The sequence below is a fragment of the Megascapheus bottae genome, chromosome 1 (genome assembly GCF_031878675.1).
Source record: "Megascapheus bottae isolate mThoBot1 chromosome 1, mThoBot2.hap1, whole genome shotgun sequence".
Taxonomy (NCBI): Eukaryota; Metazoa; Chordata; class Mammalia; order Rodentia; family Geomyidae; genus Megascapheus; species Megascapheus bottae.
Genome location: NC_143509.1, coordinates 26,108,937 through 26,136,080, shown reverse-complemented (window position 1 = coordinate 26,136,080; position 27,144 = coordinate 26,108,937). Strand labels below are relative to the sequence as shown.

Here is a 27,144-nt window from a genome sequence, read left to right as displayed (position 1 = left end):
CTTACCTGACAAGGGGTCCCGTCCTCATTATCTGGACCTAAGCAAAAAAGTGTTTCAGAACTGGGTGCTGTCAGCTCACACTTGTAATCCTTACTACTCAGGAGACTGAGATCTGAAGATCGTGGTTCAAAGCCAGCCCAGGCAAGAAATCCTGTGAGACTCTTATTTCCAATGAACCAACAAAAAGCTGCAAGTAGAGCTGTGACTCAAGTAGTAGAGCGTTAACCTTGAGCAAAAATGTTCAGGGACTGCATTTAGGCCATGAGTTGAAGCCCCGGCCGAGGCACACAAAAAAGAAAAAGAAAGATTCTTCAGAACTTGGCTACCTGGAAGCCCACACTCAGTGTCCCACATCCTGCCCCCCCTCACCCCACCCCAAGCTCAGCCTCCCTCCAAGGGAGTACCCAATGTCACCAGTCAAACCTGGGGCCATATGGCTACGATCTGTAGTTGAAGCTGAAGACCCCTGTAACCCTGGATCTTGGCTACCCGCCCCTGAATCAGGTACTGGGGCACTCTCCCAAGCCACAGGAGGAAACAGGGGGAGATTAAGGCAGAAGAGAGGACTGGTGTCCCCACCATAGATGCGGCCGTTGATACAGCATTTTTTGAAGGTGAGGACATTCTGGGTGAGTGTGCCCGTTTTGTCTGAGAAGATGTACTGCACTTGGCCCAGCTGGTCATTGAGGCTGCTGCTGCGGGCTGTGGCAGGCCTGGCCTGCGGCTCGTAGTACAACCCTGCGTCCCAGTTGATGAAAAGGCTGTGGCCCAGGTAGATGAATTCCGTCCTGCAAATTCACAGCCATTACATTCCCACCTGAGCAGCCCCCTCTACCATCTTAGGGGGCCTCCATGGATCCCATCAGAGAAATGGGCAATGTCCCGGCCTAGCACAGGACTCACAGGATAAACAAAGACATAGGCACCATGGTGCTGAGAAGGATGAGGAAGCTCCAGAAGGTGAGGAAGGATTCTAGCATCTGTGGCCTCGAGTGCTGGGCAGACAGGTAGTGATGCTTCTGTCTGAAGTCTTGGAGCATGCCACTGAAGCCCAGAGTCAAAGCCAAGGAGATGATCACCAGAGACAGAAAGATCTAGAAGGTGGACATGAGCTAAGGAGGCATGGGAGGGCCTGAGAGGGCCCTGAGACCCTCAGAGATTTGTCAGTGGGGCCCTGCCCATGTGAAAGGACTAATTTGAGATAAGATCATCCTCAGACCTGGAGGACAAAGATGGGGCAGGAAGGGCCCAGGGGAGTGATACTTCCAGAATTTTTGCCTGGCTTTTGTGACTTATTATTATTATTATTATTATTAATTTTCCAGTCCTGGGGCTTGAACTCAGGGCCTGGGCACTGTCTCTGTGCTTCTTTTGCCCAACCACTTGAGCCACAGCACCACTCTGGCTTTTTCTGTGTATGTGGTACTGAGGAATTGAACCTAGGGCTTCATGCATGCAAGGCAAGCACTCTACCACTAAGCCACATTCACAGGCCTGATTAATTTATTTTACTGGAGTGACTCTTGCCTATAATCCTAGCTACTCAGGAGGGTGAGATCTGAGGATCAGGGTTTAAAGCCAGCCTGGGCAATAAAGAATGTGAGACTCATCTCCGATGAACCACCAGAGAACTGCAAGAAGCACTGTGACTCAAGGGGTAGAATGTTAGCCTTGAGCTGAAGAGCTCAGGGACAGCACCCAGGTCCAGAGTTCAAGCTGGTTCACGGCCAACCAAAAAACAAAAAATTGCAAAGATGCTCGTAGCTACTGAAGAAGGTTGAGATCTGAGGATCAAGGTTCAAATCTAGTAGGAGCAGGAATATCTGAGATTTTTATCTCCAATTAACCACTAAAACACTGGAAGTAGATTTGTGGTTTAAGTGGTAGAGCACTGGGCCTTGGGTGAAAACAAAAAGAAAAATGTCTAGGACCTGAGTTCAAGCCTCAGTGTCAGCACAAAAATAAATCATTAAGTGACTTGTGAAAAGACTGTGGATAGTTCCCTCTCATTGCAAGGGATAGATGATATTTTTTTCTTACAGATTTGGAAAATGTCTAGATCCAATCTTATTTTCTGAAACTTTTTTTTTCTGGCAATACTGTGGACAGAATCCAAAGCCTCACACATACTAGGCAAGCACAGTACAACTAAGCACAGATTATCTGGAAACAAAGATTTATTCTTGGGATAAACCTGGACATTATATGAGGAAGGAAACCAAAGCCCAGAAAACAACTCCGGGCTTCTAGCAGTAGGGTGAGAGCCTTCCCTTACAATCCCCATTGTCACGCCATTGTCACAAGAGCTCTGGTTAGCAGCTCACCAAGACTACCAGCTTGTTCATGAGCAGATCCAGCTTGGTCTTCTTCAAATGGATCTTGCCACAGTTCTGCATGATCTTTGTGTCAACACCTGCAAAATTTACAGTCACTCAACCATCAATCCCCCATCCACCCACCATCCATTATCCGTCCACTTAACCATCCATCCATCAATCTATCCACCCACCATCCATCATCCATCCACTTAACCACCTATTCCCCATGCATCCACCTGTTCATCCATCCATCCATCTTTCACCCATCCATCAACCATCCATCTGCCCAACTATCCATCTTCCATCCTCATCCATCTATTCAACCATCCATTCTCCATCCATCTGCCTATTATTCATCTATTACCCATTCATCCAACCTTCCATCCCCCATCCATCCACTCATCTACCCATCCACAGATCCATCCTTCATCAGTTCATCCACCCATCCAGCCCTATTTCCATCTGTACACCCACCCATCTATTCCTTCACTGTCCCCACCCTCCATCCATCCACTCATCATCCAACCACCCAATCATCTACTAGCCTTCCATCTTCAAGGCTCAGTAGAAGGAGAAGGCCGACAAGCAATCACCCAGAGAGCGCACCATGGTTTCTCAGCCCTGTTCCTTCTTACAGAGAAACCAGGCCACAGGAGCCCAGGCCTCCATGCAGGCTCAAGGCACTCACTCCTAGTCCTGTTCCTTCCACTGCACCCCGCTGGGCTACCACACGCTGCTGACCTGCATAGATGACGAGGCCATAGCAGGTGTCCGTGTGGCGGATCTTGCAGCCACGCAGGAGCAGGTTCTCAAGGTCTAGGGGGTATTTCCTGCTGTTCCACTCCAGGCTCCCCACAAAGTGGTGCATCCGGCTGTTGGGGTCCTCACACCTCACAGTGCCTGCGGATACATGGCAGTCACAACGTGGGGTGGCAGGGCACAAACCCTGATTCCAATTACACGCTCTGCAGTACTCCCAAATCAACTGAGGTACAGAGGATCCACCTCCACCTTCCTGCTCTCTCCTTCATGTGCCTGCAGTGCCTTGGGGTACCTACAGGCACTCCCACCCCCTAGTTTCCCCTAAAACACTCCGGGGCTTCTTTCATGGCCTCCGGGACCTTTGCGCACACATCCCAACATCGCCTCCTTCAGACAAACTAGCCCTGTCTCATCTCCGTTTTTTGTTTTTTTGGTTTGTTTTAGCCCTGGAGTTTGAACTCCTGGGCTGGGTGCTGTCCTTCAGCTTTTTTGCTTAAGCCAAGTGCTCTACCACTTGAGCCCCAAAGCTCCATTTCCAGCATTTGTGGTGCTTAATTGGCAATATGAGTCTTATGGACTTTCCTGCCTAAGGTGGCTTTGAACTTCAGTCCTCAGATTTCAGCCTCCTGAGTTGTTAGGATTACAGGCGTGAGCTACCACACCCAGCCTTACTACCACTTTTGATCCTGGGATGTTTCTGGGTGCTTATGTGTCCAATGACGTCACTAATAGCTGTCAGCCTCTTCTCAGTCCCACAGTGACCCTGGGGTCAGGTCTGGCCCCTGGTACACTGTAGTTACTCTGCCAATTCACGAGAAAGGAAGGTGAAAAAACAAATCTGGCCCCTGTGACTCACACCTATAATTCTAGCTGCATAGAAGGCTGAAATTTGAGGACTGCAGTTTGAAGCCATTCCTAGCAGAAAAAGTCCATGAAACTCTTACTTCCAATTAACCAGCAAAAAGCCAGAAGTGGAAGCATGCCAAGTGGTAAAACACTAGCCTTGAGCAAAATCTCCCTTAAGGGCCCTGAGTTCAAGTTCCAATACACAAAAAAGTCACACCTAAGGAAATGCAGTGCATTCATTTTGCAGTCATAGCAAGACATTAAAATACCTGAACATAAGCCAGGTACTGGTGGCTTATGCCTGTAATCGTAGCTACTCGGGAGGCTGAGGTCTGGGGATCGCAGTTCAAAACCAGCCCGGGCACTAAAGACTTATCTCCAATTAATTTCTAGAAAACCGGAAGTGGGGCTGTGGCTCAAGGGATAGGGCGGTAGCCTTGAGCCGAAGAGCTCAGGGACAGTACCCAGGCTCTCCTGGGTTCAAGCCCCATGACAGAAAAAAAGGGGGGAAAAAAAGGCTATCAGGTCCAGGAAATAGAAACATGGCATTTTTGTTGTTATAGGTGGTGGTGTTTGATTTTTCTTTGGGGGCATTTTTTTAAAGGTCATGGAACTTGAACTCTGGGCCTGGGCATTGTCCCTGAGCTCTTCAACTCAGGGTTACCAACCTACCCCTGAGCCACAGCCCCACTTCCTGTTTTCTGGTGATTAATTGGACATAAGAGTCTCACAAACTTTTTAGTGCCAGGGCTGGCTTTGAACTGCAATCCCTCAGATCTCAGCCTCCTAAGTAGCTAGGATTACAGGTGTGAGCCACCCTGCCTGGCCATGGAGGTATTTTTTTAGGGGAGCAAAAGGGAGACACAGGAAGGGAAGGAGGAAGGGTGAATAATTGCAATTATGCTCTTTAATAGACACTATGTAGAAAATGAATTCTGTAACTTGTGGGCAAGAGGGGGAAATTAGGTGATATGGAAGGAAGGGGTGTCATTGTCCAAAAAAGAAATGGACCTATTACCTGACTTATGAAATGCTAATCCCGGGGCCGGGAGTTTGGCCTAGTGGTTAAAGTGCTTGCCTAGCATGCACGAAGACCCGGGTTCGATTCCTTGGTACCACATACTTAGAAAAAGCCGGACGTGGTGCTGAGGCTCAAGTGGTAGAGCTCTAGCGTTGAGAAAGTCCAAGGACAGTGCTCAGGCCCTGAGCTCAAGCCCAGGACTGGCCAAAAAAAAAAAAAAAAGAAATGCTAATACCTCTATACATCATTTTAATAATAATAATATTTTTAAAGTGTGGGGGGAGCTTCTTTGACCTCAAAGACTGGCAAATGTACCCAATGCAGAGTAATTTGGCTGGGCACTAGGTCCCATCTAACACCCACCACTGCCATCAAAGCCACTGGAGGGGCAGGGCCCAGCTGTGTGCACAGGACTCCCTCTTCCCACTCACCTTGGAAGGATGCCATCTTTGTAGGACTGGTCAGTTCTTGGTGGGTGACTGTCAAGGCCTGTCTGAACTTCAGGTTGGTCTCTCTGGTAACGGAGGAGGCAGGAAAGTACAGGAGGTGATGAAAAGATGGCTGACACCCTGGGGTGAGGAGCCACATCTCGCAAAGATATGAACACATTTGCTAAGCTCCTGTGAGGCCCAGAGACAACAAGGGATTTGCCAGAGATCACATAGCCAGGGCCTCGGCCAGATGATACTGGGGATTCCAGAAAGCACATCTCCTCCTCTGGACCATGTCCTCCTGTATTTTATGCCCCTGTTGGTTGGAAAGGCCTGTTCTGTGCCCACATAAATGCTCATGGGAAAGCTAGAGAGGAGAATCAGCTGACTGGCATCTTTCTTCTGTGTTTCTGGCTTTTCTCAGGAATACTGCGGCCTCTTTTCTTTCTTGTTTTATATTTTAATTTTATTTATTTTTATATTATTATTTGTGTGTGTGTGTGAGCCCATGCCAATCCTGGGGCTTGAACTCAGAACCTAGCAACTGTCCCTCATGAACTTTTGTATTCAAAGCTGGCTCTCTACCCCTTGAGCCACTGCTCCATTCCTGGTTTTCTGGTAGATAATTTGAGATAAGGTTCTCATGGACTCTCGTGCCTGGGATGGTTTTGAACTGTGATCCCCAGATCTCAGCTTCCTGAGTAGTTCCAATTATAGGCATGAGCCACAGCACCCTGCTGATGTTACAGCTTTTTTTTTTTGGCCAGTTCTGTGCTTGAGCTCAGGGCCTGAGCACTGTTCTTGGACTTTCTCAAGGCTAGAGCTCTACCACTTGAGCCTCAGCACCATTTCCGGCTTTTTTCTATGTATGTGGTACCGAGGAGTCGAACCCGGGTCTTCCTGCACGCTAGGCAAGCACTTTAACCACTAGGCCAAACTCCCGGCCCTGTTACAGCTTCTTACCCGTCAATGTCAGCTGTCTCCACGTAGCACAGGCTGCTAGGCTCTGTGCTGGCTAGCAAGAGCAGGTCGGCCTAGTGTGGGACAGGAAGGAGACAGGTCAGGGGAATGGAAGCTAGGATGAGAAGCCTCTCCTAGAGCGCTTGCAGGTGGTAACACTGACTCACCGGAACTATGTCATCTTTTCTGAGACACACCACGTCTCCCACTCGTATGTGTTTCCACTTCCTCCAAGTAAAGCTGCAGGGAGGGAGACATGAGAAGACGCTGACCCCTTCTCACAGTTCTCATCTCTGAGCCCTGTGCAAGGCCCCCTCTGCTTAGCAGCTGCCTTCCATGCCCAGCATCCCGGATCTAAGTCTTTCCCCATCTTCCCTTGTCCCCTCTCCAGTGCCCAGGAAACTGGTCTTTTTGTCATGATCCTAGGACCAACCTCAGGTCAGGTAGACATTAGGTGCCTAATAAATGTAGGCCTGCCAGGTGCTAGTGGCTCATGCCTATATAATCCTAGCTACTCAGGAGACTGAGATCTGAAGATTGCAGTTCAAAGCCAACCAAGGTAAGAAAGTCTGTGAGACTATCTCCAATTAATCATAGAAAAGGCCAGAAGTGGTACTGTAGCTCACATGGTAAGAGTGTTAGCCTTGAGCAAAAGGAGCTCAGGGACAGTGCCTAGGCCCAGAGTTCAAGCCCCAGGACTGGCAAAAAAAAAAAAAAAAAAAGCCGGGTGCGGTGGCTCACGCCTCTAATCCTAGCTACTCAGGAGGCTGAGATCTGAGGATCTTGGTTCAAAGCCAGATTGGGCACTAAAGACCATGAGACTCTTATCTCCAATTAATCACTAAAAAGAGGAAATAGGGATGTGACTCCAGGGGTAGGGTGGTAGCCTTGAGCTGAAGAGCTCAGGGACAGCACCCAGGCCCAGCGTTCAAGCCCCATGATTGACCAAAACCAAAACAATCTGGACCTCAGTCTGAACGTACCAACCATTCTGTTGGCATTCTGTCTACTATGTCCATATCCTGCCTCCATGTCCAAGAAGGTCCTTCAGGACCACCGCCAGCCTCACCTCTTTCCACTCAGGATCTGGCACGGCCTGTTGTTGATGGCATGGTCACTTCTGTGCCGCCCCTGGACCCACAGGGTGTGATCAGAGATGTGTCCTGTCCGCTCCCGCTGCCCCCACCTTGCCAGGTAACGAGTCCACCATCTCTACTCACACCCCTGCCAGCCAGGGCCATCCAACACTGATTAGGGTTTCTGGGGCAAGGCTTCCAGGCCAGACATAGGAGGCCACCAGGCCGATGGCATACCAAGATGTAGGACAAGGGCAGCAAAACCCAGCACAGCCACCAAGGTCATTCTCAGACCCATGACCAATACATCAAGGCAAGTGATGCTGGGATCAGGACTCTGAACCACCGTCCCCCATCATGCTCCCATGTCCCCAAGCCAGCATCGCTCTATCTTACAATGTCATCCACCAGGTCTCGAGTAGCCCGGATAAGGAGGAGGCAGACCAAGGGGGCAAAAAGGGTAAACCAAGGCAGTGTGGAGATCTCCGGGATGCCCTGCAGAATCAGGAAGGTCATGTCAGTCACCTCCTGCCTTCCTGACACCTGAGTCACTCCTTTTCCAGCACCTACTCCTGGAGTCCTCTTTCTTTGGCCATTCTTCAGGTCCAAGCACCCCAGACCACATAGTTTCTTTCCACACTCAGTCCACTGCTTCCTGCATCGTGTGCAGCCTGAGTTTGAAGCTGATTAGCCAGCAAAAAGCAGGAAATGGAGGTGTGGCTCAAGTGGTAGGTAGAACCCCATCCTTGAGCAAAACAATGAAATGACAGTGTACACACACACACACACACACACACACACACACACCCCACTGGCAACCACTAAACAAGGAATAAATAAAATAAATAAATAAATAAAACCAAGGCCAGGCACTGGTAGCTCATGCCTGTAATCCTAGCTATTCAAGAAGCTAAGCTCCAAGAATTGTGGTTCACCAACCCAGTCAGAAAAGTCCACGAGACTTAGTCTCCAATTAACTACCCCCAAACCAAAAGTGTTCCTGTGGCTCAAAATGGTAGACTGCAAGCCTTGAGCACAAAAGCTCAGAGACAGCACCTAGGCCTTGAATTCAAGCTCCTGGACTGACAGAAATAAATAAATAGACCGGGAGCATAGCCTAGTGGTAGCATGTTCACCTAGCATGCACAAAGTGCTGATTCCTCAGTACCACATATACAGAAAAAGCTGGAAGTAATGCTGTGGCTCAAGTGGCAGAGCACTAGCCTTGAGCAAAAAAATACGTACATAAATAAATAGATAAAACAGAGAAGAATCAAAATGTTGAGCAGGGAGGGGCTCCAGGAGGGGAAGGAAGGGTTCTGGCTGGATGCCTGTTGCTCCCCTACCCCCGATAAGTCTTGCTGTTCAGATGCCAGGAAATGGCCTGGCAGGTCCTGAGATACCATCATGACTCACAGAGGCCACGGGTGTTGTGTGGCCTGGAGGAAGGAGGTTGCCTCTCCCCTTTCACCATTCAGCTTATATTGAACACCCCCCACCCCCTCCCAAGCACACACCGAAGGGGGAAGGGTGAGGGAGAAATCAGACATTACTGGCTCATGATACAGACAAGTCCCCAACTGCATAGTGAAGCAACCCGAGTGCTCCAGAGGGCTTCCTGGAGGAAGCAATCCTGCATCCTGCCTCACCTGAAGGATAATGATGAGGAGGAAGTAGAGGTTAGACACCCGGTGGAACTGCTCATACAAGTTTAGTGGCAGGAAGGAAAAGAAACTGTACTTGGCTGTGTGGATGGCGTTGGTCTAGAAAGAGAGTTATCAGTCAGTGAATGGGATGATACCCAGGCTTAAGGATTCTTGGGGCCAGCCCACCTTATCCCTGCCTTGCCAGAGTAGCCACAGCCAGCATTAAGGGCGCATCCAGGGAACCAGGGTTTACAGAGCATCTGTTGGGTCAGCATTAATGAAACTGCATCAACAGTATTTCCCAAAGTGAAACACTAGCTCACACCTGTAATCCTAACCACTCAGAAGGCTGAGATCTGAGGAAAGTCCATGAGAGGATGCTGAAAGACTGTGTTGAATATTAACTTACTTTAATGTACACGGGTAAGGGTAAAAAAAAGTCATGATTTGATAAGAACAGCACTATTTTTTATGGATCACAATGAAAACGACAAGCAACCAGGCACCAGTCGCTCACATCTACAACCCTAACTACTCAGGAGGTCGAGATCTGAGCATCGAAATTTGAAGCCAGCCTGGCCAGGAAAACCTAGGAGACTTTTAGCTCCAATTAACTACCAAAAATCTGGAAGTGGAACTGTGACCCAAATGGTAGAAAGATAGCCTTGAGCAAAAACCATCTCAGGGAAGCTGGCTTTGTATCTAGAATGCTAGATATTCGAGAGGCTGAGGTCTGAGGATTTTGATTCAAAGCCAGCCCAGGCAGAAAGGCCCTGAGATTCTTATCTCTCATTAACCACCAGAAAACTGGAAGTGGAGCAGGTGGTAGAGCACTAGCTTTGAGCTGAAGAGCTCAGGGACAACACCCAGGCTCAGAGTTTAAGCCCCATAACTGACAAAAAGAAAGAAAGAAAGAAAAAGGAAGAAAAGGAAAAAAGAAAGAGAAAGAAAGAAAGAACAAGCTCAGGGACAATACCCAGGCCTTGAGTTCAAACCCCATAATCAAAACAATTATTATTATTAATAATAATAATAATAATAAACCTCAAGGATAGTACCTAGGCTCTGAATTCAAACTCCAGTACTGGTGCATATGCATGCATGTGCACACACACATACACAGAGAGGCAAGCAATGTGACAGGCAGAACGCTAGGAGCATGAAAAGAAGCTCTCAAGGGGGAGATCCTGGCAGCACAATAGGAGCTAATGAGACCTTATTGGGCAGAGGAGGGGGTGGGGCCTGAGTGTGGCTCCGTTGAGGCGGTGGTCTCAATGCCCACCTTGTACTTTCTCCTCTGCCAGCATAGGGACTGCTCCTTGGACTTGGCGTGAAGGTCCCAGTTGTTGGCCTTCACTTCCCAGGTGAACGCTACATCAGGAGAAAGTCAACCACACTGAAAGCCACAAACACCCTAACAAAGCCCTGGAGGCCAATGAATGTGTTCTGAGATGTAGGCTGTGGGGGTGCCCAGGGAATTGAGTAATAAACAGGAGGGAGTGAGGGCCACACCGGGGACCCATTTCAGTCCCTGCACAGTGCTCCAAAGTCACAAGCACAGGCAGATCTCGAGTGACTCTTTCACTAGAGAACAGGTACTGAGAGAACCATTGACATCCACTGATTTTACGGACAGGAGTAAACTAAGGCCTGACAATGGGCTTCAAAGCATTTGACATCACATGCTCAGCTGGGGCAGAACTGGAGTCTACCCTTCAATAAGAGGGTTTGTAACTAAGTTGATAGTGCTAGATATCTCTTCCCAACTACCTCTCCCTCCTCTACCCCAATCCAATATGGTACCTGTGTTCTTATTATCTTCCACATCTTCCGGGTCACTACCAGGGTCTATGTTGGTGGAGCTGTTAGGAGAGAAGATCCAGGGTCAAGGTCACAGGTTAGCCCCAGCCCTTGTGGAATGTTATCTGTTGCTCTGCCCTCCAGAAGCTCAGGCCAGGTGATGGTTGCTCACGCCTGTCATCCTAGTTATTCAGGAGGCCAGCCCAGGCACCAAAGTCTATGAGATGCTTATCTCTAGCTAATCACCAGAAAACCAGAAGTGGCACTGTTGCTCAAGGGTAGAGCACTAGCCTTGAGTGAAGAGCTCAGGAACAGTGCCCAGGCCTTGAGTTCAAGCCAGATGAAGATGAAGGAGGAGGAAGAGGAGGAGGAGGAGGAGGAGGAGGAGGAGGAGGAGGAGGAGGAGGAGGAGGAGGAGGAGGAGGAGGAGATGGCGGCGGCTTAGAATCTGTGGCTCAAAGTGGCAGAGAGCTTCCCTTGAGTGAAAGAGCTCAGGGACAGTACCCAGGCCTCAAGTATCAAGCCTGTGGACTATAATCTTAGCTATCTGAGGATTGTGATTCAAAGCCAGCACCAATGGAAAAGCCTGTTGAGACTCTTAAACTCCATTTAGCCACCAAAAATCCAGAAGTAGAGCTGTGGCTCAAGTGGTAGAGCACCAGCCTTAAGTAAAAAAGCAAAGCAAGGGGCTGGGAATGTGGTTTAGTGGTAGAATGCTTGCCTAGCATACATGAAACCCTGGGTTCCATTCCTTAGCACCACATGAACAGAAAAAGCTGGAACTGGCACTATGGCTCAAGTGGTAGAGTGGTAACTTTGAGCCAGAGAGGCTCAGGGACCGAGCCAAGGCCCTGAATTCAAGCCCCAGGACATTCAAAAAAAAAAAAAAAAAAGGCAAAGCAAGAGCAAGAGGTCCTGAATTCAAGCCCTGATTTTGGTGCTAAATAAATAAAAAATGTCATTTCCCACCAGACATGGGTATCCATCTGCAGTCTTTACCTGGGCTATGAGGTCCAGCCATTATCTGAGTGTTCTCTCAGGAACAATCTCAGATCCAAGCAGTTCCAAATCTATCTACCAGTCTCCCCCAGCTGGCACTCTGAGTTTGCTTTACCTCCCCTACTACCATCATTTAGGCATGGCTCATGGCACAGTCCTCTTGCCTTTCACTGATGACCTCTACCACCTCCTCCAGTCATCTCACTACCCTCAACCCTCCGGTCCCAGTTAAGAATTCAGTCCATGTTTGCTGATTGACCAAACAGGGCCTAAGGCTATAAGCTGTATTATAGAGCAGTGTATCTGAGAGTGTCAGCCACTAAGAGGTTGGGGCTTAGAGTTGTAGGAAGGGGATTCTGACAGACTCATTCACCCCCAGAGGGGTACAGATCTATAACAAGCCTTTTGAAGAGCCCACTAATAGATTCAGGAATCTCCAGAGCTTAATCTAGCCGCATGAAGTCATACAAATCACCCCTAAATGAGAGAAGCTCCCCCAAAGACCCCCAACCCCTACTCCATCAGCAGGCTCATAGCTCCTTTCTTACCAAGCTCTGGCCAGACTGAGACAGACAGTATGTCAGACAGGCTGACAATTGTGGTTCAAAGCTAGCCTGGACAGGAAAATCTATGAGATTAAGGTGGAAGGTACACAGATAATTGCAAGGACGTGGGTACTGAGCCTAGAACCTGGGTTCTCCAAACATTTATCTCTGTGTATCAAATGAGCCCCCCTAGGTACAGATGCCTGGTTGGGCCCCCGGCTGGACAAAGCACTGGTAGCCACTGAGAGTATCTTGAAGCCAAGAAGAAACTTCATGGTTCTTGTCTGGTGTATGCCCCACCCTGAAGGTAGTTGGTCAGAGTTTTACTTGAAGGAAATGTTGAGGTGAGTGAAGCCATGTGGCTGGGCTCAAGTGGGTACTTGGGGTGGCCCCACAAAAGACATCATTGCCCTGAGAGTAGGGCTCTCAAAGGAAGATTCCCTTCATCTCCTTCCTTCACACCCAGCCCTAGGATCATCCTTTCCACCGGCCCGGTCAGGTCAGCGTGTGCTTACCCTTCAGGTTGTCCTTCACATTTCCCAGTCCATCCAGGTTGGGTCCTGCGCCTCCCTGGGATAGAGGGTTCTACCTCTGGGATGTCCCCCATCCTGGCTCTGGTCATTTTTCTTCTCCTCTCCCGGTCTGGCTCATCTGCTGAACCTCTCATCTCCCCAGAGCTATGACTCATCTGTGTCCCCAGGGCCCAGCAGGATAAGGACAAGTGAGGCTGGGTGACCGGGGCTTAGACAGAGGAAAGGAGGAGAGGTGGAGAGACCCAGTGACCCAGGGAGGAGGACCAGCTCGGATGATCAAAGCCCTCTCCCACAAAAAAAGTTTATTTGGGGAAAGAAATACTGTGTTGTTTCCTCCTCCTCCATTCTCAATAACCAGACATACATTAGAAACATGAGTATTTCCCAAGCAGCGACACTGGGGCTCATTGGTGACAGTAGGCCACTTGGGGCAGGCGAATTGGAGAGGGGTGAGGGTGCTCTGGGCGTGGCCGAGGAGGAAGGCCTCCCCAACCGGGAGGCGGGGCCTAGGGACAGGGAGGAGCCTCGGAAGACAAGGCCAGGAAAAGGCAGAGTAGTCTTTTTTTCAGAGTGGGGCGGGGCTGACACCTCCCCTTAGGGGCGGGACCAAGTCACAAGGCCTGCCTGTTGGGGGGTGGGGACAAGCTCTTAAGGGGCGTGGCCTGGGAGAAGGCTAGGCCTAATCTATTTTCAGGCTGAAGCCTGTCCCCAGGGGTGAAACCAAGTTAGGAAGCCAGCTTGGTGGGGAAAGCAAGGCCGCAGGGGGCGGGGCCAGAAGGAAGGCAGGGCTAACGATGCCCCAGGGGAAGTCACTTCGCCTGGCAGAGAGGGGCTAGGAACTGGAGAGGAGCCAAGTACTGGAGCATCCCGGACAGGCCTAGGGCAGAACAACCGAGCAGAGGGAGAAGGTGCAGTCGACCAGAAACTCCCAATGGGAGCCGGGACAGAGACAAGCCTCAGGGGACAGGTAGAAGGTGGAGCCAAAGGAAATTGCCCAGAGAGCAAGGCAAAGACAGAGGCAGAATGCAAGGCCAAGGGAGCCCTGAGACTTGGCAGGAGGGGCCTTGGGTGAGACTAGGCATCTGCATGTGTGGCTGGGACGAAGCGAGGTCAAGAAGATTGTGTGGGAGGGAGGTCAAGACTCAAGGATACTAGCTACAAGAGTGTGGGAGTGTCAGGACAGGGAGAGACACGGAGATAGGCCCCATGGGTTATTTCCCAGGGCAGGATTTGGTGAAAGGGAATTCTGTTTTGTTTTTGGCCAGCAATCCTAAATACTCCCTCAACCTTACTAAGTGCTGAACTTACAGGCAATTCTCACCACATCCAGCAGAAAAGGTATTGAAAAACACATCACGCTTTATAATTCTACTCAGAAGGCTGAGACCTGAGGATCAAGGTTCGATGCCATCTGGGGCAGGAAAGTCCACAAATTTGTATTTGTGTGTGTGTGTGTCCCAGTTGTGGGGCTTGAACTCAGCCTAGACACTGTGCCTGAGCTCTTCAGCTCAAGGCTAACACTCTACCACTTTGAGCCACAGTAGCACTTCTGGTTTTCTGGTGGCTACTTGAAGAGTCTCATGGGACTTTCATGCCTGAGCTGGTTTTGAATTGTGATCCCAGATCTCAGCCTCCTGAGTAGCTAGGATTACATGTATAAGTCACTGGCACTGAGCTCCATGAAATTCTTATCTCCAGTTTATGGAGCAAAAAGCCATAAGTGGTAGCTCAAGTGGTAGAACACCTACCTTGAACAGAAAAAGGAAGGGATAGCACTCAAGCCCTGAGTTCAAGCCCCAGGACCAGTATTAAAAAACAAGACAGGGGCTGGGAGATTGGCCTAGTGGCAGAATACATGCACAAAGCCCTCAGACAAAGCTGGAAGTGCTGCTGTGGCTCAAGTGGTAGAGCACTATCCTTGAGAAAGCTGAAGGACAGTGCCCAGGACCAGAGTTCAAGCCCCAGTACTGGCAAAACAAAACAAAAAGCCATCTCTGGAGGCTCACACCTTATAAGACTAGCCTAGATCTCAGGAGGCTGAGATCTGAGAATTGGGTTCAAAGTCAGCCTGGATGGGAAAATCTGTGAGACTCAGATGGAAAGTACACAGGTAATTGCAAGGACATAGGCACTGAGCCAACTTTTCTGAACATTTATCCTTGTGTATCAAATGAGCCCCTCCTAGGTACAGATGCCTGGTTGGGCCCCCAGCTGGACAAAGCACTGGTAGCCACTGAGAGTATCTTGAAGCCAAGAAGAAACTTCATGGTTCTTGTCTGGTGTATGCCCCACCCTGAAGGTAGTTGGTCAGAGTTTTACTTGAAGGAAATGTTGAGGTGGGTGAAACCATGTGGCTGGGCTCAAGTGGGTACTTGGGGTGGGCCCACAGAAAAACATCATTCCCCTGAGAGTAGGGCTCTCAAAGGAAGATTCCCTTCATCTCTTTCCTCCGCATTCAGCCCTAGGCCTGGCTTCCACCTGAGACTAGTTTCCAATGTCCAACTCAGTCTCCCATTTCCTGTTCAGCCCCAATTTCTACTCAACACTACCTACAGATAGATGTTGGGTAAATGAATGAATGATGGTCATAGGAAATAATCGTTTCATTCATTCAGCATCTATTCAAGGTTTAAAAGAAAGACTCTAGATTGGGATTGAACAAATTATTCTGAGACAGGCACTGATGGCTTACACCTGGAATCCTAACTACTCAGAAAGCTAAGATCTGAGGATGTCAGTTCAAAAGCAGTCCAGACAGGAAAGTCTGTGAGACTCTTATCTCCCATTAGCCACCAGAAAACCAGAAGTGGTAGAACACTAGCCTTGAGCACAAGAGTTCAACAGCACCATCCAGGACCTGACTTCAAGCCCCACGATGGACAAAAAAAAAAAGACTTGCACAAAGGTTAAAGATATTTCAGATATAGTATGTGTAACTAAAATCTCTATTAAGACATGGAAGACAGGTACTGGTGGCTCAAGCCTATAATCCTAGTTACTCAGGAGGCTGAGATCTGAGGATTCTGGTTCAAAGCCAGCCTAGGCAGGAAAGCCTATGAAACTATCATCTCCAACTAACCATCAGAAAACCAAAAGTAGTGCTCAAAGTGGTAGAGTGCTAGCTTTGAACAAAAGATCTCAGGGACAGAGCATAGACTCAAGTTCAAACCCTATGATTGACCAAAAAACAACAACAATGGGCCTGGAGTTTGGCCTAATGGTAGAATGCTTGCCTACCATGCACAATGACCCAAATTTGATTCCTCATATATAAAAAAGCTAGAAATGGTGCTGTGGCTCAAGTGGTAGAACTCTTGCCTTGAGGAAAGCCCAAGGACAGTACTCAGGCCCTGAGTTCAAGCCCAGGACTGGCAAAAAAAAAAAAAAAAAAAAAAGTTACTAGCCAGGTGCCGATGGTTATATTTAGGAAACTGAAATTTTGAGGATCACAGTTCAAAGCCAGCCTGGGAAGACAAATCCAAGAGACTCACTTCCAATTAGCCAGTAAAAGGCCAGAAGTGGGGACCAGGAGTTTGCCTAGTGGCAGAGTACTTGCTTAGTATTCACATATATTAAAAAAAAAGCCGGAAGTGGTGATGTGGCTCAAGTGGTAGAGTTCTAGCCTTGAGGAAAAGCCCAATGACTGTTCAGGCCCAGAGTCCCAGATTCTCCTCCCCTATACTGGGGGTGTAGGGGGATCATGGTGGGGACACTTCCCAAGCACAGGAATAGATGTGCAAAGGCCCTTCAAGTGTGCAGATTGCTTTAGCAAGCAGAAAAAGAGGGGAAAATTCCTTAAGGCTGGACAACCTACGGTGTTGGGCTAACAGCTGCCTTGTGCCTCCTGAGCTGCCCAACTACCCACCATCTGTGAGCAAAAGCAGGAACTACATGGAAACACAGCAACAGGGCTTCTGTGAATACATCGGCACCATTTATTCAGAAAACGCCTTACAGAAGGTTGTGGAAACAGGTAACTTGGTCATAAGAATAGCCCCTGAGGGTGGGATGGCCTCATTTAGTCAAGGACCCCCCCCAGGGGGTTGTGCGTCCTCCAGTGTGGATTTCCAGAGCTCTGGAGAGACTCTAGACCTTGGGCCTGGAAGGGAAAATCATTTTCCTCTGCAGCCAGAGGTCAGGAAGTTTCTGGGAGAGGCCTTGGTCCTGGGCCCCGGGACCTTCAGCAGAAGCCTGAGTGACCAGGGGGCCCACAGCCTCCTCAGCAAAGACTTTGCTCCTTGTAACAGTGCACTCAAGCATCCTGACCCAGGGTCTCCCACCTAGGAACTGGGGTGGAGGAGCCCTGACATCTCCTGGACCATGAGGCTCTTTAGCTCTTGAAGTCAGGCAGGCCTAACTGCCATTGGACCTTCTAGCTAACCCTACAAAGCGAGCATATTGACATGTGGAGGCCCATCCAGCAGAGCACAAAATCACTGCATTTCCTGCCTCAACCTTGAGCAGGGCCCTCCCTTTAGACCACAGCAGGCAGTAACTCTCCTGGCAGCCACCTCTGCACCTGCTCTGCATAGCTTGGATCCACAAAGAGCAAAGTAGTGAGAAGCCAGCTATACCCTCACCCAGTCCTGGGGACACGGCCTGGTCCCTCAGGATAAGTAGGCTGCTGTCACAGGCCATCCAGATAGCCTTGCTGCTTCAAATTACAATCTCCAGAGCAAGGGTGGGTGCTCCAGAAGGCCACAGCTGGTTTTAGTGATGGTGAGCCATCGCTATTTCTCATTCCTCTTCCTGGCCACAAGAACGGGGTGTGCAGAGGCCTCAACTGGCCCCAAGAGCACCACAAACTGCAAAAATCTAAAATCCATACAAACATTTATTCTGTCCCTGCCCGGGGAAGGGATACAGAGAGCCCGCAGAAAGAGGGGGTAGGGGGCTCTGTGGAAGACAGTCCAGTGGCCCTGGGCCTGGGGGTAGGGGGGGCACATCTGGAAGGCAAGACCCTGGGGCTAGCAGGGCTGGCTTGGCTCTCTGAGGTCACCAAGTACAGGTGGGCTGAGGAGGGTTCTGGAAGCTGCCTCCCCCAAGGCAGGCCCAGCCACCTGGGCTCCAGGCAGACACCTAGGCCCACAGGGCCAGGCCTTGTGGCCCTGGCCCATGGCTTGGGTCTGGCTCATGCCCACTCCTTCCCCTAGCAAGGAGGTGGGGCCAGGGTCAGGCTCCTCCCACAAGGAAAGGAAGTGTGCAAGTCAACAGGTTTAAATTAAAAATTAATAAAAATAACAATACAAAATAAAAAAAGACAACTCCTATCTCAAACAAGCCCGCCCTCCCCCCACACATATATCAAGTACAAAGGGGCTGAGAGGCGGAGATAGGGACCTGGCTCAGAGCTGTCCTGGTCAGCAGCAGCTCCACGGAGACCAGGCCTAGGGGCACAGAGGTGGGGATAGACGCGGGCTGGTGGGGTTGAGCTCCTGGTTGGTCTTGCGTTGGCTGTTGCGACGCCATCTCATCCCTGCTCCTGGGTTCTGTTCTTGTGAGGTGCACAGGGTTAGCTCTCAGATTTATTGCACTGTTTTGGAAGAGGCCTGGGGCTAAGGACAAGCCGGGGCTGCAGGAGAGGCAGGTGGGCAGGCGGGCGGCAGGGTGGGCGGGCGGCGGGGTGGCAGGTGGCGGGAGTCATCGCTTGGTCTTGGCGTCTTCACGGATCTTCCAGATCACGAGATGCATGCAGGCGCTGGCATCCTCGCTGGAGCTGTGCCCATCCACTGCGGGCAAACAGAGTTACCAGCTGCCCCACCCTGGAGAAGGACCTGGGGTCGCCACTACTCACCATTGTCCTGGATGATCTGTCTGAGGTAGTCAGCCATGAGGTTCCGCAGGGAGCGCTTGTAGGGCAGGCCCAGACGGTGGGGGAACAGCACGGACGTGTCCACCACGGTGCTGTGGATGACCTAGGGAGGGCAGGAAGAAGGGAGGATGGGGGTCAGGATGCATCTGGGCAGATGCCACCTTTCTGTCTGCAGGGCCTGAGGTCACTCAAGCATCCACAGGCCCCAGCATGGCACCTTCAAGGCTAGCAGGTCGCTCTCCAGGCTGTGTCCGATGAGGATGGTGTCAGCACTGAACATGCTCAGCAGGACGGCCTGCACGTCCCGTAGGGTGATACTTGTGTCTGTGAGGTCGGCCTCTGTCACCCCTGAGAACCTGGTGGGAGGGCCGACATGGGAAGGTTGGGCTGTGGGCATGGCGGGAGGCAGCCCCGTTGGAAGGAAGGTTGGGCTGTGGGCATGGGGGGGGCCAGCCCCGTTGGAAGGGCCAGCCAGGGCCCCACCCCAGCGCACCTGGTGTTGTAGTCGACGATCTCGTTGTCAGGCTTGACGAAAGTGTCGTACACCACTTGCAAATCCGTGTCCACCACTGTGACCCGGGTCAGCTCCAGGCCGTAGGTGGTGTAGGACTGTGTGGAAAAGGAGAGGCTGTTGTCCTACAAAGCCACCACTGCTCTGCAGAGCTGGGTAGACCCATTGCAGAGAGGAATGGAGGCCAGGGACACTGCCCAGGCCAGCACTGTTTTTGTTTTGTTTTGTTTTTGGTTGGTCATGGACTTGAACTCTGGGCTTGGGTGCTGTCCCTGAGCTCTTCAGCTCAAGGCAATCACTTTGCCACTGGAGCCACAGCCCCACTTTCGCTTTTCTGATGGTTAATTGGAGAGAAGAGTCTCATGGACTTTTGTGCGTGGGCTGGCTTTGAACCGTGACCCTCAGACCTGTCTCCTGAGCAGTTGGGATTACAGGGGTGAACCACCAGCACCCGTGTCAGCACTGTTCTTGAGAGCTCACGCAGAGGACCCTGCATGCACACCTCCTCCCCCAACACTTGCATACCAGACCTGGCCCTACTGCCCAAGTCCAGCCTCCAGTGGTGATGAGGTAGGCCCTGCCAGCCACGAGGACTCACCATCTCACAGTCAAGGGCGAAGATGCCTGCGTGAGCGTCTTCCGAGAGCTCCTTCTCAAAGGTCCTCACAAAGCCCTCGAGGTTCTCCTTCCGGCCATCTTGGACATGTTGCTGGGGGGTAGGGAGGACTTCAGAGCAGAGTCAATGCGGCCAGGTTGGCCAACTTAACTCTCATCACCCACCCTCAGCCCATTCATGTACCAGACAGAGCCTTAGCGGGCTCCAATCCCCACCCTAGCCCGAGAGCTGCTAAGTTCCAAACCAGGACAGGAGGCTTGTCAAGTCGATTCATTGAGGAAAAGGTTTCCAGAGCTCAGAGGCCCAAGAGGACTTGGGAAGGGCTGAGCCCAGGACCCCAAGGTACCTTCCACCCCAGAGAGCAGAGGGGTCAGGGCAGGGCAGGACGTCTTACCTTTGCAACCTGACAGCCAATGGAGCCAACAGCCGCCGAGCAGCACATGTACTGCGTCTCCCAGCCCCCAGCCACTGACAGAGAGATGGGACCAAGTTCTGACAGGCTGTCAGACCCCCTCAGCGGCTCACCACCTAGCCAGCCTTGCCTGAGGTAGGGTAGGGCTTTCCAGCATGCTCCCTGCCTTGGGGTGGGAGCCAGGCAAGAAGACCAAGGCAGGGAGGGTTGTATGGGGAGGTGTCCCACCCACAGAAAGGCAGGGCTGGATTATGTCCAGACCTAGATTACGGACAGCTAGCAGGCCGCTGGCTGAGCCCTTTGTTCATAAATTCCCATGAGCCTCCCGCAGAGGCAGGCCAAGGGGAGGCACGGGGATGAGTGCCACGGACCTGCAGACTACCAGCACAGAAAAGTGTTACACTCGTAAAGAAGAGGTCAGAGGAAAATGGCGTCGGTGGGTCGTGCAGTCCTTCCGGAGCACGCAGCCTGGGGGCCAGCGAAGAGCACCACAGGGCCTAGGGGTGGGGAGGATGGGGAAAGGGCCCCCGAGTCTCACCTCGGTTGCGGCGGAGCCGCCCCCAGTGGTAGTGGCACTCCTCGTCTCGCATGCAGCGGCCAGAGGAGGACACGAGGTACTCAGTGCCACAGCGACAGCAGACTCTGCAGGAGGCTGTGACAGGAGAGGGGTACGGGGGCATGGGGGTGGAGGGGGGTTAGGGCTGGCACTCAGCAGCCACTGAACTCCACAAGTCCACCCACCCATCCCAAGGTCTCCCCAGCTGGGGCCTGGGCCAGGACTCACAGTCCTTGGGCTTCTTCTCCTCTGCCGTGAAGATGAGTGCACCGCCAGGGCGCTCGGGGTGAGGGAAGGGGTAGCCGTTCTCCTTGAGCTGCTCCTGGGTGAGCAGGTACTCCCTGAGGCGGCGGTACAGGGCAGCCCCTGCGGACAGAGTTGAGGAAGGCAGTAGGGCTGGCAGCAGGCCCCTGAGGGGAGCTGAAGGGGAAGGGGGAGGGGGGAGTCGGGAACTACAGGGAGATTGGAAGAGCAGCTCACCTTTCAGATCCTCCACCCTTGGGCTGCTAGGGCGGCTTAGGGAGAAGCTGGTCTTGGCAGCCAACTTGCCTCCCAGCACTACCTCGTGTGACACGAGCCTCCGGCCGCTGGCTTCTAGAGAAAAGCAGGCAAAAAGAAGTGATGAGGGGAAGACCTGTGCTGATGGCTCACACCTGTACTAGCTACACAGGAGGTTGAGATCTGAGGATCTCTGTCTGAAGCCAGCCCGGATAGAAAAAGCTGTGAGACTCTTATCTCCAATTACCACCTAAAAACCAAAAGTGGTGCTGTAGTAGAGCAATAGCCTTGAGGGGAGAAAAAAAAAGAAGCATAGAGATAGCACCTAAGCTCTGAGTTCCAGCCTCAGAGCCAACAACAACAAAAAAAGGGGGATTAACTACATGTGTTACATGTGTGCCCCCTACCTACGTGCCTCAGCCCTACTCCCCCCATAACCTGACCACTCTGCTAATGCTTCCATGGCTCTCATATGCTAGGACAGTGTCCCTTTGCCCATGGGCTGCCAACAGAAGCAGGAGGCATGCGTGGCTTCATGAGCTTTGCCAGGTCACCACCCCAGGGCGGCAAGCAGCCCCTCCCCATCTGAACTCACAGGAACCAGGCCCCTACTGGTGAGGTTCCACCTTCTAGAAGGCAGGCAAGACAGGGGAGGCTGCAAGTAGCTGAGCAGGTAATCTAATGGCTTTCGAGGGCTTTGTGCTGCCACAGGCTGCCTGTCCTGTGCAGGCCACCCAGGGCCCTCTCTGACTAGCTGGTAAGCTAATGGAGGCAGCGGGGCCAGGCAGCAGGGGAGGTAAGAGTGAGACTGTGGAGGCGCCGTGATTGCTTAATGCACCCTCTTGAGAGACAGTAATGAAATGTCTTAACCCCCTTCTTTCTTCCTCCCCAGAGCTTAATGCACAGAGCACAGCCCCAGCGCCACGGCCTCTCCCTTTGAAGAGGACGAGTAGCTCCATTAGCAGGGGGCCCTCAGCTGGGAGGCCCCAGTTGCAAAGGAGGGTGGTTAATAGCGAGAAAAGGCTACTCCCAGGGCATGAGCCATTTCCACCTTCGTGGGAAGCTATAAACAGAGCCAGGCATGGACACAAGGCTGCACGCCTTACTCAGGCCATCAGCAACAGGAGAATATACTAAGCTCATAGCAATCTCATGGGTACACCATCTTGGCCCCTGACTCACTGCTGAGACCAGGCACGTTGTTGGGAACCAAGCCCCTCAATTTCTTCAGGGTGTTCACGGCAATATTCAGGTAGATGTTCTTGCTGGGACTTCGGTCATAAGCCACCTTCTCCTCATTCAGTGCCTGGAGGAGAGAGTACTCAGTCCCTACATGACCAGAGAGCTGCCAGGTCCAGCAGGGTCTGGATACCGAAAAGAGAGCCTGGGCCAGGGAGAGGAGCCAGGGAGACACCCACCTTCTCTATAGCCTCCTGGTTGGATGAGCAGAACTTCAGGCACTCCTCAATGAACAGGTTCAGGTAGCGCTGGCGGATGACAGTGGGGACCTTGCCCCCAAACTCTTTTGGGATAATGGGTTTCTTTAGACTCTGGAAAAAACAAACCATCAGGGGGTGAGTGAGGGGTGTGGACCCAGACGCATCCCCCACATCCCAAGGTTCTCCACTGATATCTGGAACAGATCAAACTGAGAAAAGACACTCCTACACTTGGCTCAGACTTCTATAAACCACAAGTGCTCTAAAAATAGTCTGTTAGAGAGGCCCTAAAGGTTCACACCAATGATTCTAGCTACTTGGGAGGTGGAAATCAGAAGGATTATGGTTCAAAGTCAAATTGGACTTTTGTTCATGAGGCCCCATTATCAATCCATAAGCCAAGTATGGTGATATATATTTGTTAACCTAGCTACACAGCAGGCATTAACAAGGAAGAAATAAATGGGGAAAACTCTCTAGGACAGCTTGATCAAAAATAAGAGAAATTAAGGCTGGGAGCATAGCCTAGTGGTAGAGTGCTGGCCTAGCATTCATGAAACCCTGGGTTCAATTCCTCAGTACCACATACACAGAAAAAAGCTGGAAGTGGTGCTGTGGCTCAAGTGGTAGAGTGCTAGCCTTGAGAAATACCTAACAACAGTGCCCAGGCCCTGAGTTCAAGCTCCAGGACTGGCAAATAAATAGAATTATTTGAAAATAAAAAGGGCTCAGGCAGTACAGCCCCTGCCCAGCAAGCATGAGACCCTAAGATTACCAGAAACAGCAAACAGTCTGGTAGACATACGGTTAAGAACAAAACAAGAACACACAAAAACCAATTTACTAGGGCTTGGATATGGCCCAGTGGCAGAGTGCTTGTTGAGCATGCAAGAACACCTGGGTTCATCCCCAACACTGCAAAAGCTAGATAGTTTATTCATTAAAAACACACACACGGGGAGAAAATCCAAGGACAGTGCTCAGGCCCTGAGCTCAAGCCCAGGACTGACCAAAAAAAAAAAAAAAAAAAAAACCATAGGCTAGGAGTTTGCCCTAGTGGCAGAGTGCTTGCCTAGCATGCACGAAGACCCAGGCTCAATTCTTCTGTACCACATACACAGAAAAAAGCTGGAAATGGTGCTGTGGCTCAAGTGGTAGTAGCACTAGCCTTAAGAAAGCCCAAGGACAGTGCTCAGGCCTGGCAAAAACAAACAAACAAAAAAAACTCACACAGGGCCAAGAGTTTGGCCTAGTGGTAACAGTGCTTGTCTAGCATGCATAAAGACCTTGGTTCAATTCCTTGGTACGACATACATAGAAAATGCCAAAAGTGGTTCTGTGGCTCAAGTGGTAGAGCTCTAGCCTTGGAAAAGCCTAAGGAGAATGCTCAGGCCCTGAGTTCAAGCCCTGGGACTGTCAAACACACACACACACACACACACACATGCCAGGTACCAGTAGCCTACACCTCATCTCCAATTAATCACCAAAAAAAAGGTGGAGTGGTAGTTTAAGAGGTAGAGCACTAGTGACAGTCCCCAGCCCCCGAGGTCACCCAAGCCACCATTCTCACTTCTATCACACACACACACACACACACACACACACACACACACCTAGGAGTGTGGCGCCAGTAGCCAAGAGCTTCCCTAGCAATCACCAGAGCCTGGGTTCAAGGCCTACAAAACACACAAACTACACATATCTACACAAACCCCCTCCTCAGAGGAAATCCAACAGGAGGGCACAGGCAGCTCATACTGTCCAGGGTGCTGGGGGGCAGGGCTAAAGAAAGAGCCCCGAGGCTGACTGGAGGGAGTGGCAGGTGCTCGGTACCTGTAGAGACGGGCTATGAGCGATGCGTTTGGGAGTGATGGTAGTGGTGGTCTTGGACGCCATCCCTGACAGCGTGCGTGTCTTCAGCGGCTGGCTGCCTGACTCAGGGCCATTGGGGGCCTGGCTGCTGCTGGCCGTAAGGGTCCTCTTGGCACCTGTAGGGGCTGTCGGGGGACAGGGGACATGAGTGCAGGAAGACAGAATGCCCATCACCGAGCTGCGAAGCACCAAGAAGCTGCGGTCGTTGAGTGTGAGCAGCACGTGCATCTCTGAATGCAGCGGGAGCGGCCGGGGCGTGGAGCTCGCGCTGTGAAATGACATTAGGCTCTATCTGTCTTCTGGTAAGTCCATGGGGACAGGGCAACAACTCTCAACTGCAGAGGCCGGCTCAGGCAACGTTGCCTTCAGAGTGGTCTGGCAAGTGGCAGGGGACGTGCTGGGCTTTTGCCACATGTTCCGGCCCCTGACTCCGAGGCATTGACGTCTGAGGAGGAGGCCCTGGCTCCTGGGCAAAGGACCAGAGGGTTTGGGACACCCTGGCCCAGTCATTGTGACAACCTGCCCACCTACTACAGCCTCTGTGTTCTACCTGTCACTCTGATGAGGTCATAGAGCAGTCCCCACCTCTAAGTGATGGTGGGCAGGGCTGTTTCCCCAGAATGTGTCTGTGCCAAGGGGTATAGACACATTCTGTCCAGCTCTGAACCAGGGGTGATCATGTGCCTGGGAACACTGGCTCCCAGTTTGGGGCAAGGATCTGGGTAGGTAGGGAAACTTCTTCCTCAAGTCTTGTCCTGGAGGGACTTATGAGCCAGAGCCACAGCACTTACCAGCTAGCATTTACCTACCCTGCTGAGGGGAAGACCGACAAAGAGGGAGCCGCAAGGCAGTCTCTCCAGCTCAGGGTGGCCACAGCCTAGGGAAAGCCAGTGACAACACTGCCCCCAGGTGGCAATAATCTACTAAGCCACTCAGACCAGGGAAGCAGAGGGGAGGGGCAGAATGGAAGACAGCTATGGAAGAGAGCCAGGAACTCAGCACCAGGCGCAGAAAGAGGCAGTTCACACACAGGCAAACACAATCTCAAGAATAGGAAGTGGTTGGTGTGAGAAGATGGGCCTAGCAACCACAGAGCTCTGCCTCTCCCTGTACCCAACAGTTCTCATCCCCCATCAGCAGGGGCCAGGACTCACCCGTGGCCAGGCGAGGGTTGGGGACGTGGGCGATCCTCCTCTTCTCCCCGGGGGCAGAGATGTGCACCGAGGGCTTCTCAGCTGGCTTTGGAACAGCCTGTAGCCAGCTGGCTGACTCCTTTTGTGCCTGCTGGGCCCGGCGGTAGCAGACCTCCTGGGCAGTTGGTGGCCGAGACGGGGGAATCACAGGACCCCTCTTTGGGGGCTCCGCCTAGACAATGACAGGTCCTGAGCCCGGCTGACTGGGGCAGTCAGAACAAGCAGACAGGGAAGGTTGGCTGCAGGGGTTCTCAATTGCAGAGAACTGCCCGGACTCTGCTTCAGTTTTGGGATGCCTAGGCAGGAGCCAACACAAACCCCTGCTCTCCACCCTCAAAGCTCCTCTGGGGGCGTGGGCCATACTCTAAAGTCTGGTAGGGCCTTAGATGGGGGCAGAATCTGAGTCCTGGATTAGAGGACTGCCCCATCTGCCTTCCAGAACCCCCTGGTACTACGTCTCAGGAAGCTACTGGAACCTCTACCTTGGAGCCAGGTTCTCTGTCCTAAGCCCTCAGTGTTGCCACCTATACTACATAAGAGAAAGCTAAAGTTCAGAAAGGTCAGAAAAGTTGGCCAATTTAGCAAAGATCACACAGCCCACTGGGGCCAGGGTTTGCCTCCCTCTTTCTTGCTTTATGCCCTTCTCCAGGCCTGGGAACAATCTAAAGACAGGACCCAGCACCACAGTGCTGAAACAAAGTTGAAAAGAACACTCCCATACACCTAAGGGGGCACACAGGAACCTAGCTTCTGTATATGGTCCAGGTAAATTGGACCTGTACCACCCCACAGATCCCCACTTCGGCCAGCACTCCCCCATCCTGGACCCAAATTTGGCCCCTTACCTCCTTGCCTTGCTTGGAAAGGTGAGAGATCCTCCTCTTCTGCCCTGGGAACAGAGTGGTCAGGCCCGCATGCCCTTTCTCCTCACCCTTCTCGTCCTTGGGGGGCTGAAACACACGTCTGCTTCTCAATACCGGCTCCTCCCACAGCCTCACCTGGCACACAGCTCCTAGTCACCCTGCATGGAATCGCCTCTGGCCAGTGGAGAACAGAACTTTCCAAAGCCTAAGACCTCAGGCCAGTCCTGCTGGTGAAGACCCAGCCTTAGTCCCTTGCAACCAGAGGCCCTAGCTCTAACCCCCAACCTGGACCACCCCCCAGGGCCAATGGAGCAGTGAATTCTGCAAGGGAGCACAGCCCCACCATGGCTGCTCCTTGCCTGGCACAAGGCAGTGGCTCAGAGAGCTGAGTGCTGGAGAGAACAGGTTGAGTCCAGCTTTGCTGGATTAGGG

At 51.7% G+C, this 27,144-nt stretch overlaps 2 protein-coding genes across 3 annotated transcripts in view; both read right to left on the bottom strand.

The window, feature by feature from the left end:
• Atp8b3 (ATPase phospholipid transporting 8B3) overlaps window positions 1–18,406 on the bottom strand; it is a 30,372-nt gene extending 11,966 nt beyond the window's left edge. Inside the window, exons 1-15 of the mRNA XM_090328881.1 lie at window positions 18,250–18,406; window positions 13,751–13,814; window positions 10,864–10,922; window positions 10,343–10,431; window positions 9,064–9,177; window positions 7,811–7,909; window positions 7,408–7,469; window positions 6,506–6,578; window positions 6,342–6,412; window positions 5,379–5,461; window positions 3,060–3,218; window positions 2,325–2,413; window positions 904–1,094; window positions 580–788; window positions 6–37 (exon numbers count right to left, since the gene is read on the bottom strand). Of these exons, the coding sequence (XP_090185007.1) occupies window positions 6–37; window positions 580–788; window positions 904–1,094; window positions 2,325–2,413; window positions 3,060–3,218; window positions 5,379–5,461; window positions 6,342–6,412; window positions 6,506–6,578; window positions 7,408–7,469; window positions 7,811–7,909; window positions 9,064–9,177; window positions 10,343–10,431; window positions 10,864–10,922; window positions 13,751–13,814; window positions 18,250–18,406 (1,551 nt within the window). The remainder of the gene's footprint in view (window positions 1–5; window positions 38–579; window positions 789–903; window positions 1,095–2,324; window positions 2,414–3,059; window positions 3,219–5,378; window positions 5,462–6,341; window positions 6,413–6,505; window positions 6,579–7,407; window positions 7,470–7,810; window positions 7,910–9,063; window positions 9,178–10,342; window positions 10,432–10,863; window positions 10,923–13,750; window positions 13,815–18,249) is intronic.
• The window catches only part of Rexo1 (RNA exonuclease 1 homolog), a 29,419-nt gene continuing 20,028 nt past the window's right edge, over window positions 17,754–27,144 (bottom strand). For both annotated transcript variants that reach the window (XM_090339005.1, XM_090339012.1), the window contains 14 exons: window positions 26,695–26,799; window positions 25,811–26,021; window positions 24,618–24,781; window positions 22,761–22,892; window positions 22,525–22,648; window positions 21,325–21,438; window positions 21,073–21,210; window positions 20,827–20,940; window positions 20,271–20,344; window positions 19,859–19,969; window positions 19,243–19,358; window positions 18,967–19,105; window positions 18,732–18,852; window positions 17,754–18,666 (listed from right to left, as the gene is read on the bottom strand). In XM_090339005.1, coding sequence (XP_090195131.1) covers window positions 18,578–18,666; window positions 18,732–18,852; window positions 18,967–19,105; window positions 19,243–19,358; window positions 19,859–19,969; window positions 20,271–20,344; window positions 20,827–20,940; window positions 21,073–21,210; window positions 21,325–21,438; window positions 22,525–22,648; window positions 22,761–22,892; window positions 24,618–24,781; window positions 25,811–26,021; window positions 26,695–26,799 — 1,752 coding nt within the window. In that variant the 3' untranslated portion in view covers window positions 17,754–18,577. The remainder of the gene's footprint in view (window positions 18,667–18,731; window positions 18,853–18,966; window positions 19,106–19,242; window positions 19,359–19,858; window positions 19,970–20,270; window positions 20,345–20,826; window positions 20,941–21,072; window positions 21,211–21,324; window positions 21,439–22,524; window positions 22,649–22,760; window positions 22,893–24,617; window positions 24,782–25,810; window positions 26,022–26,694; window positions 26,800–27,144) is intronic.